Raw genomic sequence first — 13,983 nt, forward strand, 5'->3', positions numbered from 1 at the left:
TACTCCCATTTCCCTCTTTAGCTCATCATATTTCAACAGCCACCGGAGGGGTGAGGGTACTGATTTTTACATCTGATAGCAAAGCCCTCATCGCTCATCCTCACTGCGTTCTCTGGCTCGCACTTCAGTGGGCTCCTAATTTAATTTTAGAGAAGAAGTAAGAGTGAGCGGAGCGTGATTGCTGACATTTTGATACGGCTTCTCCTGGAAATCATAATGATAAAACTGCTTTTGCAGATTTGTTTTCCAGTTTTTAATGAGTGGGGATTTCAGTAAACACATGGTCATTTCAAGGTTGCCTTTTTACCAGTCTCCATTAACTCAGTGTGAAATCACTAAAATAAGAGCATTAGCATTTAACTCATCACCAAAAACTACAGAGTCATTGTAACAGCTCATTTAGAATTTAGATTGTAAATATAGTCGGCAGTTCTTTAGTAGTTCTTAACACTTTGGGTAAGAACCTGTCATTCCAGTTTAAGATCGAGTACCAAGAGAGATTCAGTTACTCTAAGGGAAAAGAAAAGAGGGGTTTTTATTGTGGATGATGGCACTTTTAAAAAGGAGAAACACAGCCAGATTTGTAATGAGTTCTTGTAGAACATCAAAGAATGATACATTTTCTATTTAAAGTTAGGTTAAAGGTAACACAAGTAAACAGTCTTACCCAGCATTTAAATAAAAACAAGACCGGTTGGTTGCTTAGATGACTTATTGTCAAAACACAAAACACATAAACTATATTAGAAGTAGGAGGCTCTCTTCCACAGCATGTCTTTATCCTGTCTTCCTTCTCTCACCCCAACCAATCACAGCAGATGGCCCCGCCCCTCCCTGAGCCTGGTTCTGCTGGAGGTTTCTTCCTGTTAAAAGGGAGTTTTTCCTTCCCACTGTCGCCAAAGTGCTGCTCATAGGGGGTCATATGATTGTTGGGTTTTCTCTGTATGTGTTATTGTAGGGTCTGCCTTACAATATAAAGCGCCTTGAGGCGACTGTTGTTGTGATTTGGTGCTGTGTAAATAAAACTGAATTGAATTGAGTTAGTCATAGCTTTGGATTTTCACTTTTTTTCAGTAGCAGTTTTTGAATTGCTCCAGGGTCCAAAGGCCTCATGATATGTGTCAGTTTCTTTATGATAAAAAAGGAATGTTAAATTTGATCACATTCATTCTTGACTGTTGTTTTGAGCAGCAGATCACAGAGGAACTGACAAAACATGGCTTTCAGTCTTAATTTGTAGTTTGTTCAGACACATGCTACTTTCTAAAATTCTGCATGGTGAATATATCTAAGCCTTGATTACTTCTATTGTTAAAACAGACTATTTAATCTGAAATATGGATAACACATGTCAAAAAATGTCAATGCAATCAGGAGCTTTGCTGCTATGACAAATCTATACTATGAATAGCTTGAATAATTACCAATATTACCAAAGCTTAGACAAATTTGTGTGTAGCTGCTGTTTCTGTTTCACAGCGACTCTGTACTTGTGTTTTAGCATCTACCTTTACTTCCATAGTTACAAATTCAAGGATTGACACCCAAGAAAACACTGCAAATATAAAAATAAAGACAAAGTTGCAGTTCAAAGTGACAAATTTTAAACATTTATTCTGTATTCTGTTTGAATGCGTTCATGCTCACAGCTTAAATAAGTGCACAGTTTTGTCTCCCATGCTGCAGTGTTAATACTGACTGGTTATCAGGACACTGCAGGCTTTGTGTGGGAGATGTGTTGTTTCACACTGTTCAGGCACCAAAATCACTAGGTTAGGTTTAGGAAATGTCATGGTTTGGTTTCCAATAAGCCCACTCTGCATGTTGATAAATGAGTGTGAAGGGTACCTAGTGCATTCAAACGTGCGTCAATTGCTCCAGACCGAGCATCCACATGTGACCAGTTGGAAGTGAGGCAGGGCTCTCGTGTCCGTGTGAGGACAGTGTGGATAATCAGCACTGTTTGGTCAAAAGGGTTCATGAATAGTAAGCAGCTGGCTCAGAAGTTCACTAAACCCTTTTAAGACATTTGGTTCCAGACACCTGACAGACCTGCTGCACCCACTGTAATTTTAAATAGTTTGTGATGTTAAACAAGTGAGACAAACGTGGATTAAAAAGGGCAAAAAATAGAAACTTAAAAAAAACTGTAGCCGGCAGAAGTCACATAGCCACGATCTTGTTATAACCACAATTTGAATATTTTAAACTTAAGACTTTAACTAGTCTATCTGTGATGGACCGAGCAGTGAAGGAAACTTAGGCACAGGTTAAAGTCCAAAAAAATTATTTTTTATTTACCCAAAAAACATAATTGGTTAAATCATGCAAAAAGAATCAAAAAAGAGGCCCATAAAAGATGGTCAAAATAACAGAACTCTCAAAGTTGACAACACTACTGATAACTCAAACAAACTGACCTAACTTAACGAGACAAAGGGGAAACTTAAATAGTGGCTGATCAGCCCACAAAAACAGGAGAAGGGGTAAAACACACAAAACCAAACTAAACCAAACATAATGAACTCCAATTCCCCCCCATGGTCCCGAGTTATGGCATGAACCAATTTGTAGTCTTCCTTTAAAGTTGGCTCCGCCCCTTTTCCACCTCTTGGCTCCTTAATGAGGGGACTGGAACAGCTGCAACTAAGGTAACTCAGAAAACAAAAGATTAATCACACATAACAGTGTAAACTAAAATGTGCGCGCTTATTTTAGAATGCAGTGTTATGTGGATATGTGAATTAACTCTAAACCAAAACCAGTTATTTATTGTCCTGTAAATTAATTCCTATATTTAAAGAAAGACAAATGTGAATGCAATGTTACTTGTAAGCCTCTACACTAACATGGTGGGTATTACCACTGTGTGGTTGTAAGTGCAGCCATCACACTATCACATAATAAGGGTTAGCATGGTAACAATGTATATGGACATTTTTTTTAAACTCGCCTTGACTGTCAGAATTCCAAATTCCCTGATTCTTGCTTTTTCCTGTTACCACTTTCCAACTTTCCACTTGCAGCCTGCCTTTATGCGTAACACACTGGTGCTCCACACTGAGTTTGCCTCGGAGAGTTCAGGCTCTGTTGAAGAACAAAGTACTGACTTCCAAGCTTGCTAGAATTGTATATCCTTTATTTTTACCGTATATTCTGTTTTTATACTGTAAGTATGTTTTTAGAAGTTTCAATAAATTGCTCAAGACTTTTGCACAATATTGTAAATTATATCACCTCTGTTTATGCTTACTTTTAATGGTTTTAGTGACTGGCTTGCTGATACATTAAGTTGCCTATGCTAATGTTAGAGGTGGGAATCACCATACATCCCACGATACGATATTATCACAATACTTAACGCACGATACGATATTATTGCAATTTTTTAAAAATATTTTGCGATATTCAGATTCTGTACATAAAGGTAAACTTTATCAATATTCATTTTATCTAATATCAAAGTCTCACACTCAGTCTTTCTCTCATTTCAGTTTGATTGTTGACAAACTGAACGGTTTGTATTACAGTCTAGTCCAACTTAACTGAACAACCATCTGGTACAATTATAGCTATTCTGAACTATGCAGTTTATGAAAACTATGCAGCCCCTTCAGCAACTGAAGAATTTGAAAGTAAATTAAAACAAAATATAATTTTACATTAAATAAAAAAGTTTTAAACTTAATTAAAATAAAACATGTCTTAAATTAAAATAAGTAAACTGTCATGTTTATTGCTGCCAAAAAACAAGTTAAACACATTTGGACAGTGAAGGAATGTCAGGATTCTTGCTCAGAAAAAGGATCAACATGCTCTGAAGTCAGAGCACAAAAACCTTTTTTGTAACAAAATATCGATTTCTGCTGTCCCTGTATCAATACATTATTAGCAAACAAAATATCACCATACTACACAGTATCCATTTTTCCCCACCCCTAGCTAATGTCTGCACCATCCCAACACTGGCCTTTAAGTATGTTAGTATTTTGTATAAAAATGCTAATGTTTAGCAACTAATGATTATCCCAGTGCCTGACAAAGTAGCAAAAGACCAAAATTAAAACAAACTCAAGGTCGAATGCAAATACTTACAATATAATAAACTGAAAAAACTACCCAGTATATATCTTATGTCCTCTGAGAATATGCAGGCTTTTCATTAAGGAAGCAAGATGAGACATCCCTGTTTGTTTGTTTGTTCTTTTGTAACATCTACGTTTTTTTTCCAGCCTTCAGCTCCGCAATTCATTCTCTGGATGGAGCCACACAGCGGAGCGACTTTGTCTCCATCCTCAGGGAGTTTGGGAACCACTACGTGCAGGAGGCAGTGTATGGCTTCCAGGAGTCCTGTACCATCTGGTACCCCAACAAGCAGGTACAGAGGCAGCTGTGGTTGGAGTACCAGGACATAAGCAAAGGTATGGATACACACTCACACACTGTTGTTGTCATATCAAATTATAGTTTTAAATAAAGACAAAAACGCTGGAACACTGTTAAATATCTGAATTGTCACTTTCACAAAATACATCGAAACGCGTGTATGTGTGTGTGCATATGTGTGTGCCTGTGGGGGGTGGACAGGATGATTATGTTACAAATTTAGAAGTGTAGAACCCTTGATCTTCTTTCAGCTGCACATTAAATGCTTGCCAGGAGAAACACTTGAGCCTCACATGGGACCTCTTCTAACAAAGCCTCAGCTTCTTTGTTGGTCGTAGCCGGTTGTAGAGAACTGTCTTCCAGGAAGGCAGTCTTTTTTTATCCTTCTTCATCTTCTCACACCGTTTTATGGAAATGCCCCTTCAGTATTGTTCAGGTTTGTCTTTAACAGGATTTGAAATGCCACACTTTTTCCTATAAACCATGCAAACACAGAAATAAGAGCATGTCGTTAGGACTTGGCTACAATCTTTGATATTTTTGTTCAACAAACATATTGAGAGCAGGCTGAGGCAACATGCTAAATACAGGCATAAAAACAAAGAAACCTGGCACATGGTTAGGAGCAGGCAGTGCAGGATCATTAGCTGAGTACAATCAGGAAGGGTTGGAACATTTCAGGAGACAGGACTAGGGGAAAAAAGTGTGTTGGGAAGTGGACGTGACAAGTTCTGAAACAGAATGAATGCATGGAAACTGAATGCTGAATGAATTACTGACTGTTAGAAACCAACAGCCAATTTTAGACTCTACTGACAGACTGTAGCTTCATTTTTAGTATTTTTCACACTTTTTTAACCCTTTAAAGCCGGTTGGAGCGGCACGCTCTGTTTTGTGTAACTATTTTTAAATCCCGGTAGCTCTGCAACCTGTAAGCTAGCGCAATATTTTTTTTTGAATATGAAATGAGGAGTTGTACTTACATCTTATGTCATCAGCTTGTCCTCGGTCACAGTTTCCTTCCACATATAGCTTTGCAAAAACTGCATAAAAGCACTTGCAGCAACAAAAGCATAAAATTCCAGAAACATGCTTTGCCGATCCAATCAGCTGTTCATAACACTTCCTACGTTGGAATAGACGTCAGCGCAAACTTTCGCATGTCCGCCATGACCTGCCCGAAACCGGAAGTGACGTCATTTTCGCGGAAATGTCGTTTTTTTTTTTACTATCAGGGCCTCATGAGCCTATACTGGTGTTTTTAAAAGTTATCTTTGACTTTATGACTTTCTTTGTCATTTCTGGGATGCTTAGGACTCATATTGCACTGCTGGAAATAGTTTATTTTGATGCATATGCTGCTTTTTTGCAAATTTGCATTATAATATTTATTTTCGTTTTTCCTGCAGTATATAAAAATTGGTGTATTTCAAAAATAAAACTATGAAGACACTCAAAATAAATTTCCTGTGGTGGGAAACTATTTTGTGCAACTTTTTTGTATTTACAGTTTTGAGGGATAAGCCTCTTAAATTTCTCTAACTAGAAATATATGTTAAAAAAGCAAAAACGATTTTCAATTTTTTGTATTTTATTGCACTTTCTTGCAATTTATGTAATCACTATGCACTTAATGCATACATATTATTCAAATCTGGGCTATAATGGTTGTATTGATGTATAGCAACTTGAAATGCTCCCAAAAATGGCTCCACAACATGTAAAAATATAATATAAGCTCTGGCGGACTTGGTTCTATGGTAGGTCTTAAATGCACATCTATTCAAATCAATTCAATTTTATTTATACAGTGGCAAATCACAACAACAGTCACCTCAAGGCGCTTTGTATTGTAAGGTAGACCCTACAATAACACATGCAGAGAAAAACCCAACAATCATATGACCCCCTATCAGCAAGCACTTTGGCGACAGTGGGAAGGAAAAACTCCCTTTTAACAGGAAGAAACCTCCAGCAGAACCAGGCTCAGGGAGGGGCGGGGCCATCTGCCTAGTGCTCCAATGTGGTGATATGGTACTATAAGGTCATTAAGATAAGATTGGGCCTGATTATTTAAGACCTTGTATGTGAGGAGCAGGATTTTGAATTCAATTCAAATCTCATGGCAAATATTACACTAAAATTTATAGTTAAATACATTTTTATTTAACTATATCTTATTATATTTTGGATATTTAGTTTACTGAAACTAGACTAAAACTCGAAAAATGTAAATTATGACTAAAGCTAAATCAAAATTTGCTTCCAAATTGACCAGGGAGGGACAAAATCACGGGAAAGCTTCTAGTACTTGTATAATTACCAGTTTCCAGGCTTTGTCTTCAGTGCACATGTGCAGAGGGAGAAGATTCATCCATGCAGATTAGAGCTTTGTGCTTTTTTGCCCACAATTGTAAAGGGAGTGAAATATAGACTGAGGTGTGGCTTTGCACTACAAGCAGCATTGTTCTATCACATGTGATTTCTTCCCTCTCCAGAGGCACTTACAGCGCTGCTACTTTACGGTCTAACAATCAGCCAATCGATGACTTTCCTTTTGGTTTTATTACTCAAAACGCTAGCATATGTCAGCCACCCATCTCTTTGTTCCACATGCTTGTTTTTTCAGCAAGTCGCTGCAGACATAACCGATAGTCCGCCTCGCCTTACCATTTCACCCCAGTGGCTTCAAACTGTCTGCAGTCATTTCCTCTGTTTGATCCAACCACTTTTCTTCCTTTCCCTTGTTTTGTCCAAGGACGCCCCTGCTGCGCTTCACCGTCCACTCCCAGTTACCTGTGCGCTGATAGATGGCATCAAATAACTGGGTTTTTCTGCCATCAGGAAAAGAGGATTACTCTTCATTTTCTAACCGTTTCTGACAGGCCAGTCGCCGACGCTGCTAAATGACTCGTGTAGTCTGTGTTTTTTTTCTACGACTTTACGATTGACTATTGTCAGATTTATCCTTACGCATGAATGCATAGCAGATATTGACAACCTTTAAATAATATATTGTATTAATTAATGTTAGAATTCTTGATATTTATAACAGAGTAACAATAAATATTTTAAATAGCAACATTCCGCACTGATAAATAGGCAGTAGTTTTCATTTCTAATCATGATTTGCTTTTCTTTAAAAGTACTACCGCTGCATCTGTGGTCATGAGCTGCCATGTTGAAACGACATAAAACCATCTGATTTAGTCCATGTGGGAATGAAAATCCAATTGTCTGAACTCCAAAATCCACCCAGAATCTATTATTCCTGTCAAATGGGAGCACAGTGATTGTGCTGTGCTGTGAAGTACTGAAAGGATTCAATCTAAGAGGGCTAACAGTTTCCGTCTGGCCCGGGACCATCCGTTTCTAGGAAAAGAAATTGATTTCATTGGCAAAAAACTTGAAATCAGAGTCATCTTTCTTAATCTCTTCCTGACTTCTTGGAAACATCCTGGCCTTTTGGAGGGGAGTAATGAGCTCACAGGAGAGTTTGATGATCCATGTCCTCACCCCTTGCTCCAAATACAAGATGTGCCCAATTCAGTTTGGTGGATCATTTTCTGCAATCTTGGCTACTTGCATTTGAGCTGCTTCGACGTTATTTTTAGATGGTGAAACATGAAATCAGTTACGACGCGATTTAAAGAAAAAAAAATTGCTGTTGTGTTTTTCTCACTGCATGAAATGAAATGCGGCTTCAGATAATGGACTTCTAAGGGTAGAAACAGTTTTGCGAGTGTGCAGCGGTCCTCTCATCTCTGCGTCGGTGTAGCTCCGAGCTCTTCTTCTTTATAAACTGCATATGCAGTTTATACTCTGATTGTATAATATCATCATTATAATATCGTTTTTATGCAAAAAATAAAAAATCACATTTCTCCCACATAATGAAAGATTGCTGTTTGAAATATAAGGGGAAACTTTTGAGTTTTGTACTCAAAACAGCCTCTCTTCTGTGTTGATTATGAGTATAAATTTAATAAAAAATAACTTTAGGAGTACGAGTATGAGTACACACACATTTTACAGTATCGGCCCCGATACCAATATTGGTATCGGTATCGGCACCAGTATCGACCCCGATACCGGTACTGGTATCGGGGCCGATACTGGTACCAATATCGGCACCAGTATCGACCCCGATACCGGTACTGGTATCGGGGCCGATACTGGTGCCGATACCGATACCAGTATTGGTATCGGCCCCGATACCGGTACTGGTATCGGTATCGGGGCGATACTATAAAATGTGTGTGTACTCATACTCGTAAAAGTTAACCGATACCATGAACCGATACTAACTTATTTCATTAATCAGAGGGTGGCTTGTCATTTTTGTTGTAGTTTTTAGATTGGTCACTAGAGAAATTTTTTTGTGGTCATTTTTATTAAGATATTATTTATTATCGGCAGAGAATAAAATAAAACCTGTCTTCCAGTTCATTGCATTTGTGTGTGTGTGGTATCGGTATCGGTTTTTGTACTCTGTATCGGCAAGTACTCAGATCCAAGTATCGGTATCGTATCGGTTTGAAAAAATTGGTATCGTTGCATCCCTAATTTTAAGGATATTTGGAGACGACTGTGCATCAGCTGTGAATTACAGCTCAGCAGACTGGAGCTCAGAGGGTTAAAGGACTGCATAGTGTACCAGGGTGTGTAAAGTTAATTGAAGACTTGCGCCAGTTGTTTCTTATGACCCAGGAACCTGAAAAGAACACACATTGACAGAAATGTACACACACACACACACATTGGGATACTGTCACTGCTGTATTTGTTATGTTTGTGAAGACGCTGCCATAGCTCATTAACCATGGTCAGTCGCTGTGTGCGCCTCCATGTGTTTGGCCATGATGCCTTGTCTGGGTGATTAATGGCGCTTTCTTGCCTGCACTAGGTTGTGATCGGAGTTTCCTATTGTCAGACACATGACCTCAATTACCACGAGAGATCAGACATGAACAGCATCGTGCTCTCTTCACGTTACAAACATTTATTTCAGTGACAACATGTGTTGGACAGTTAGGAGCCTTTAAAGTTTCTGTTTTCTCCACCTCTCCAGAGTTGGCAGGTTGGTGTCCTTTAGGCCTTTGCTTTGTTTTTCCAGCTGACAGCTTTACTGGTTTGGTGTCATTGCTTTTGTACAGAGTGACTGGCAGCACTAACACACTGCAGACAGGCCAAGCTAACGGCTAGTGAGCGAGCAAAGCCAAGTAGCTGAGAAACCAAATCAGGGGTGGTGGAAACCAACACCCGTTGTGTGTCTCCCCTCTGTGTTTCTTTCTAGTTTGTTTGGGTTTGTTTTCAGTTTATTGTTGTCAGGCTGGCGTTCGGGTCCTATTCTGTCTACCCTTGACGTTCTAGCATGTTAGCATTTCTGTGTCTAAAATCCACCAGTGCAGGTTTAAGAGATACTTTTTTGTGCTTGTGACCTACAATCTCATGTCTATTTTCGAGAGGATTTCCAAGTATCACATAGAATTGTCACTAGATGATCAACAGTGTTGGTCAAGTTACTTTAAAAAAGTAATCAGTAACTAATTACTGATTACTTCCCCCAAAAAGTAATCCCGTTACTTTACTGATTACTTATTTTCAAAAGTAATTAATTACTTAGTTACTTAGTTACTTTTTAAAAACACGATTTACAACCTGAATAGGTGATAAATAGATCTTTCAGCCCAATTCTACTTTTTCTGCATAATTCATCATACAAAATGTAATCAAATGGAAAAGTCTCTTTTTAAAACTTGTTTTATTAGTTTTAATCTTTTAACTTTATGCATCAAGCAAAAATTTAATTATATGCAACATTCTCTGACTGGAAGAAATTTGTTTAATATTTAAACCTATTTTCTGCACATTCCTGCACATAAAATAAATTTTTTTGTGTTTACACTCAGTCTTTCAAATAGATGCAAGTAAAACACAGCAGAAAATCAATAAAGTCAAAGACTAGCGGTCCTGTTGCTCTATTTTCACCTGTAAAGCAGGAGTGGGGTAGGCGGAGGGTTACCCTGGTGCAGGTGTGCAGCGGTCAGTGGAAGAATCCGCGAGTTTCTCTGTGAGTTTCCCATTACGTCGTAGCTACTCGGTGCTTGCTCGGAAGTTTAGGGGTTTTTTTCGCTGTAAAAAGAAGTTTTCTTCCCACGCACAACGGACACTAATGTTTTTGTCACTTTTTATGGAATCAAACTCAAAGTAAGGTCAGTACTTCCACGCTTTAAACGCTGCACGCTCATACTCTCTCCGCACTCGATATATGATCCATTGTTGATCTGCACACAGCTGTTGTCACGAACGTCGCACTCGCTTACGTCACTGTCATGAGACATTCTCGCAAAAAAATCACGGTTTTAGTAACGCAGTAATGCAGCGTTCCTACGGGAAAGTAACGGTAATCTAATTACCGATTTTGCAATAGTAATCCCTTACTTTACTCGTTACTTGAAAAAAGTAATCGGATTACAGTAACGCGTTACAAGTAATCTTGTATCTCTGACGATCAATATCATTCACTTGAGATATCAGGGCCTAAATGTTGTGGCTGATCACAGGTTATGTTATAAATCTGAGGATAAATGCAGTTTTTAACCACATATTTTCTATTTTGTTGCAAAATTTGGTTCAGACTTTAAACTTTATGACTAATAGAGGAAGTTCTAGACCAGTCTCCCAGGGCTATATGCTTCCATGCTAATGAGGAAAATCGTTACCTATTGTGTGGCTTCCTCAGAAAATATTTCTTTTAAACACTCCTGAAATTAGGACAGTACCGCAGCTGTCTAAGCACAGAGTGGATGTGAATATGATTAGCCTTATTTAGTTTGCCTCGTGTCTCATTCACTGAGTGACCCGTTACATGGAAAATATGTGGGGACTAGTTTGCTCGAAAACAGCTTCAAAATAATTAGATGCTTTGGAGTTCTGTCAAAACACTCCAGCAGCAATTAAAAACGGAATATGCTTCAAAAGCACCTAAAGGTGACATTATAGAGCTTGTTAAATTGTTAAATGTCAGATCAAATTGAAAATATTGAATACTGACAGGAATTTCAGATACCGGTGAAGGTGTACCTGCGGTAAACACACAGTGAGAAGATTAAATGTCTTTGCTATTGTTTTCACCATCAATCTTTTCTCTATCTTCTTTCCCTCCGACTACTGTTCTCCACCTTTCCCCTCATTTTCTCCCTCAACTAAATCACTACGACCTCAACCGCAGCCCCCCCTCTCCGCCAAATCAGGTGTTGGGTTTTTACCATCCTCCTCAGTGCAGTGTCGCGTGCCGGTATGTGTAAGTGTGATCACCCTGCCAGAAGCCAGGTAAAAATAGGCGCCTTATTTATTCTATTAGGACCTGTCATTTTAACAAAGAAGCAGCCGGGAAAGTCTGGCTCCAGGGCAGGAGGGACTGCAAGAGGAGGGGGAGGAGAGTGGTGAGGAAGAGTAGAAAAGACATGGAAGAAATTATTCAGAGCTGGCTCTCACCTCTGTGACCCCCTCTCCACCCGCACACAGCACACACACCTTAGATTAGCACCACCTGCCCTGTTTAGTTGCCACCTAGAAATTATGCAAACCTCGCTGATTCCTGGCACTTTCCTTGTCTATATATACTTCTAATCTTCTGGGTCTTAGAATTTGTGCATCGGTATATAAGCAGTGTTGATTTTACTGCATAAACGTGTCAAATTGAAGCTGCGCTTAAACACATATCCTTCTAAAAACACTAAAAAGAAGTGGGTGGTCTTTCTGTGCTGTGTGCTATGCATTACACCTACAGGAGATGCTTCGCCTTTGAAACAGCTGCCACGAAGCTTCCCGCACACGGTGTTTGTGTTGATTGATTTGTGTGCGCGTGTGTTGTTGACTTTTACGCACTATGCACCTCAGCACTCAGTGAACCCGCTCTGTGACCTCATGTAGTCTGCCACTTCATGGCTGAGTTGCTGTGGTCCCTGAAATCTTCCACTTTGCAGGAATGCTACTTCCAGTTGTGGAATATCTGGGAGGAAGGAAACTTGATGAACTTGCTCGCGTTGCAACACCACAGTCGATTTCAGCATGCTCTTGAGATTGACCCCGTCGTTCACAAATAGCAGGGTGCGTGATGGGACTTTTGTCCATAAATGTATGCTGCAAAAGTGCAAAATTACAGACCAGCTCACATAAATAAAAGGATGAGCTCGATGTAGCGGATGCATAAAGAGGGACATTAATGGAAATTGAAATAGGTGCCTTATAATAATTTGTTCAGCAGGCTCAAACCAATCATCTTAAATTATAATTTTTTAAGTGAACAACAACAAAAATAGCTGGATTTGCAAATTATTCCTTTTGGTCCCTTTTTTAAATTTCTCAATTTTCTTCTGATTTTATCCCAGAAGTTGTTGTTCCCATTCATTATCCCTCCAGCACCGCCTGAGTTTGTGTTTTCAGTCAGAATTACAGCCTTCAGCTTCATCTGCAGTGGGCGGGGCAAATTCAGGGATCTAGAACCTGATCCGTTAATACAGTGTTTACTAGGGATGCACCGATACCGATACTGGTATCGGGTATCGGTGCATCCCTACTTAACTTGATACATAAAGATCCAAAGTTATATTCTTTCTCCTGTTCATTCAAAATAATAAGTACACCAGTACCTAACTGATCCTCCCTGTAAGCGATACTCATTCACCACACTGTTAAAACAAGGGTTAGGTGAAACTGATTCAAACCGATACCGATACTGGTATCGGGTATCGGGGCCGATACTGTAAAATGTGTGTGTACTCATACTCGTAAAAGTTAACCGATACCATGAACCGATACCAACTTATTTCATTAATCAGAGGGTGGCTTGTCATTTCTGTTGTAGTTTTTTAGATTGGCCACTAGGGGGACATCCCGCGCTAAACAGGCACAGGGTTAGGCGAGTGAGACTGGCAGCTCCAGATAAAAAAGAGAAACTGGAGGCTGCTGTAGCTAGGCTAAGCAAAATGTCAGCAGTGTGGAACAGCCAACTTTAACTCAGGTTTTGGCAAAGCGAAGAAAAATGTCAAGAGAAAATCCACGGGCAGTTAAAATAACAGAGGCTCTGACTCATTTTAATGCCGGTTGTGGAAAACATAGGATTGCACCGTCTTCTCAGCATACTCGAGCTGTAATATGAAATATAATAAATAAACAGAAGTGTTTATTTATTATTCTGAAAGCTCGAGACAGTGGCAATAGTTCAGTGATATTTTGTAAAATTACAATGTGGAGACTCTGCAATAATTTAACAGAAGTGCTTATTTTTCACTTGAAATTTTTTTGTGGTCATTTTTATTAAGATTTAATTTTTTATCGGCAGAGAATAAAATAAAACCTGTCTTCCAATTCATTGCATTTGTGTTTGTGTGTGGTAGAAGTATCGGTTTTTGTACTCTGTATCGGTAAGTACTCAGATCCAAATATCGGTATGGTATCGGTTTGAAAAAATTGGTATCGTTGCATCCCTAGTGTTTACATATATCTGCAATCTCTGCAGTTTCTAAGAGGTTTGTAACTTGGGCATTGCATTAATTACAGAAAATGTATATCAGTTTAGCTTTTTACTGA

The 13,983-nt window shown here is 39.0% G+C and overlaps 1 protein-coding gene across 10 annotated transcripts in view; it reads left to right on the forward strand.

Moving 5' to 3' along the window:
• Window positions 1-13,983, forward strand: part of astn1 (astrotactin 1) — a 587,946-nt gene that overhangs the window by 364,067 nt on the left and 209,896 nt on the right. For all 10 annotated transcript variants that reach the window (XM_085141198.1, XM_085141199.1, XM_085141203.1 and 7 more), the window contains one exon: window positions 4,233-4,421. In XM_085141198.1, coding sequence (XP_084997324.1) covers window positions 4,233-4,421 — 189 coding nt within the window. The remainder of the gene's footprint in view (window positions 1-4,232; window positions 4,422-13,983) is intronic.

This window comes from Neolamprologus multifasciatus, chromosome 18 (assembly GCF_963576455.1).
Source record: "Neolamprologus multifasciatus chromosome 18, fNeoMul1.2, whole genome shotgun sequence".
NCBI lineage: Eukaryota > Metazoa > Chordata > Actinopteri > Cichliformes > Cichlidae > Neolamprologus > Neolamprologus multifasciatus.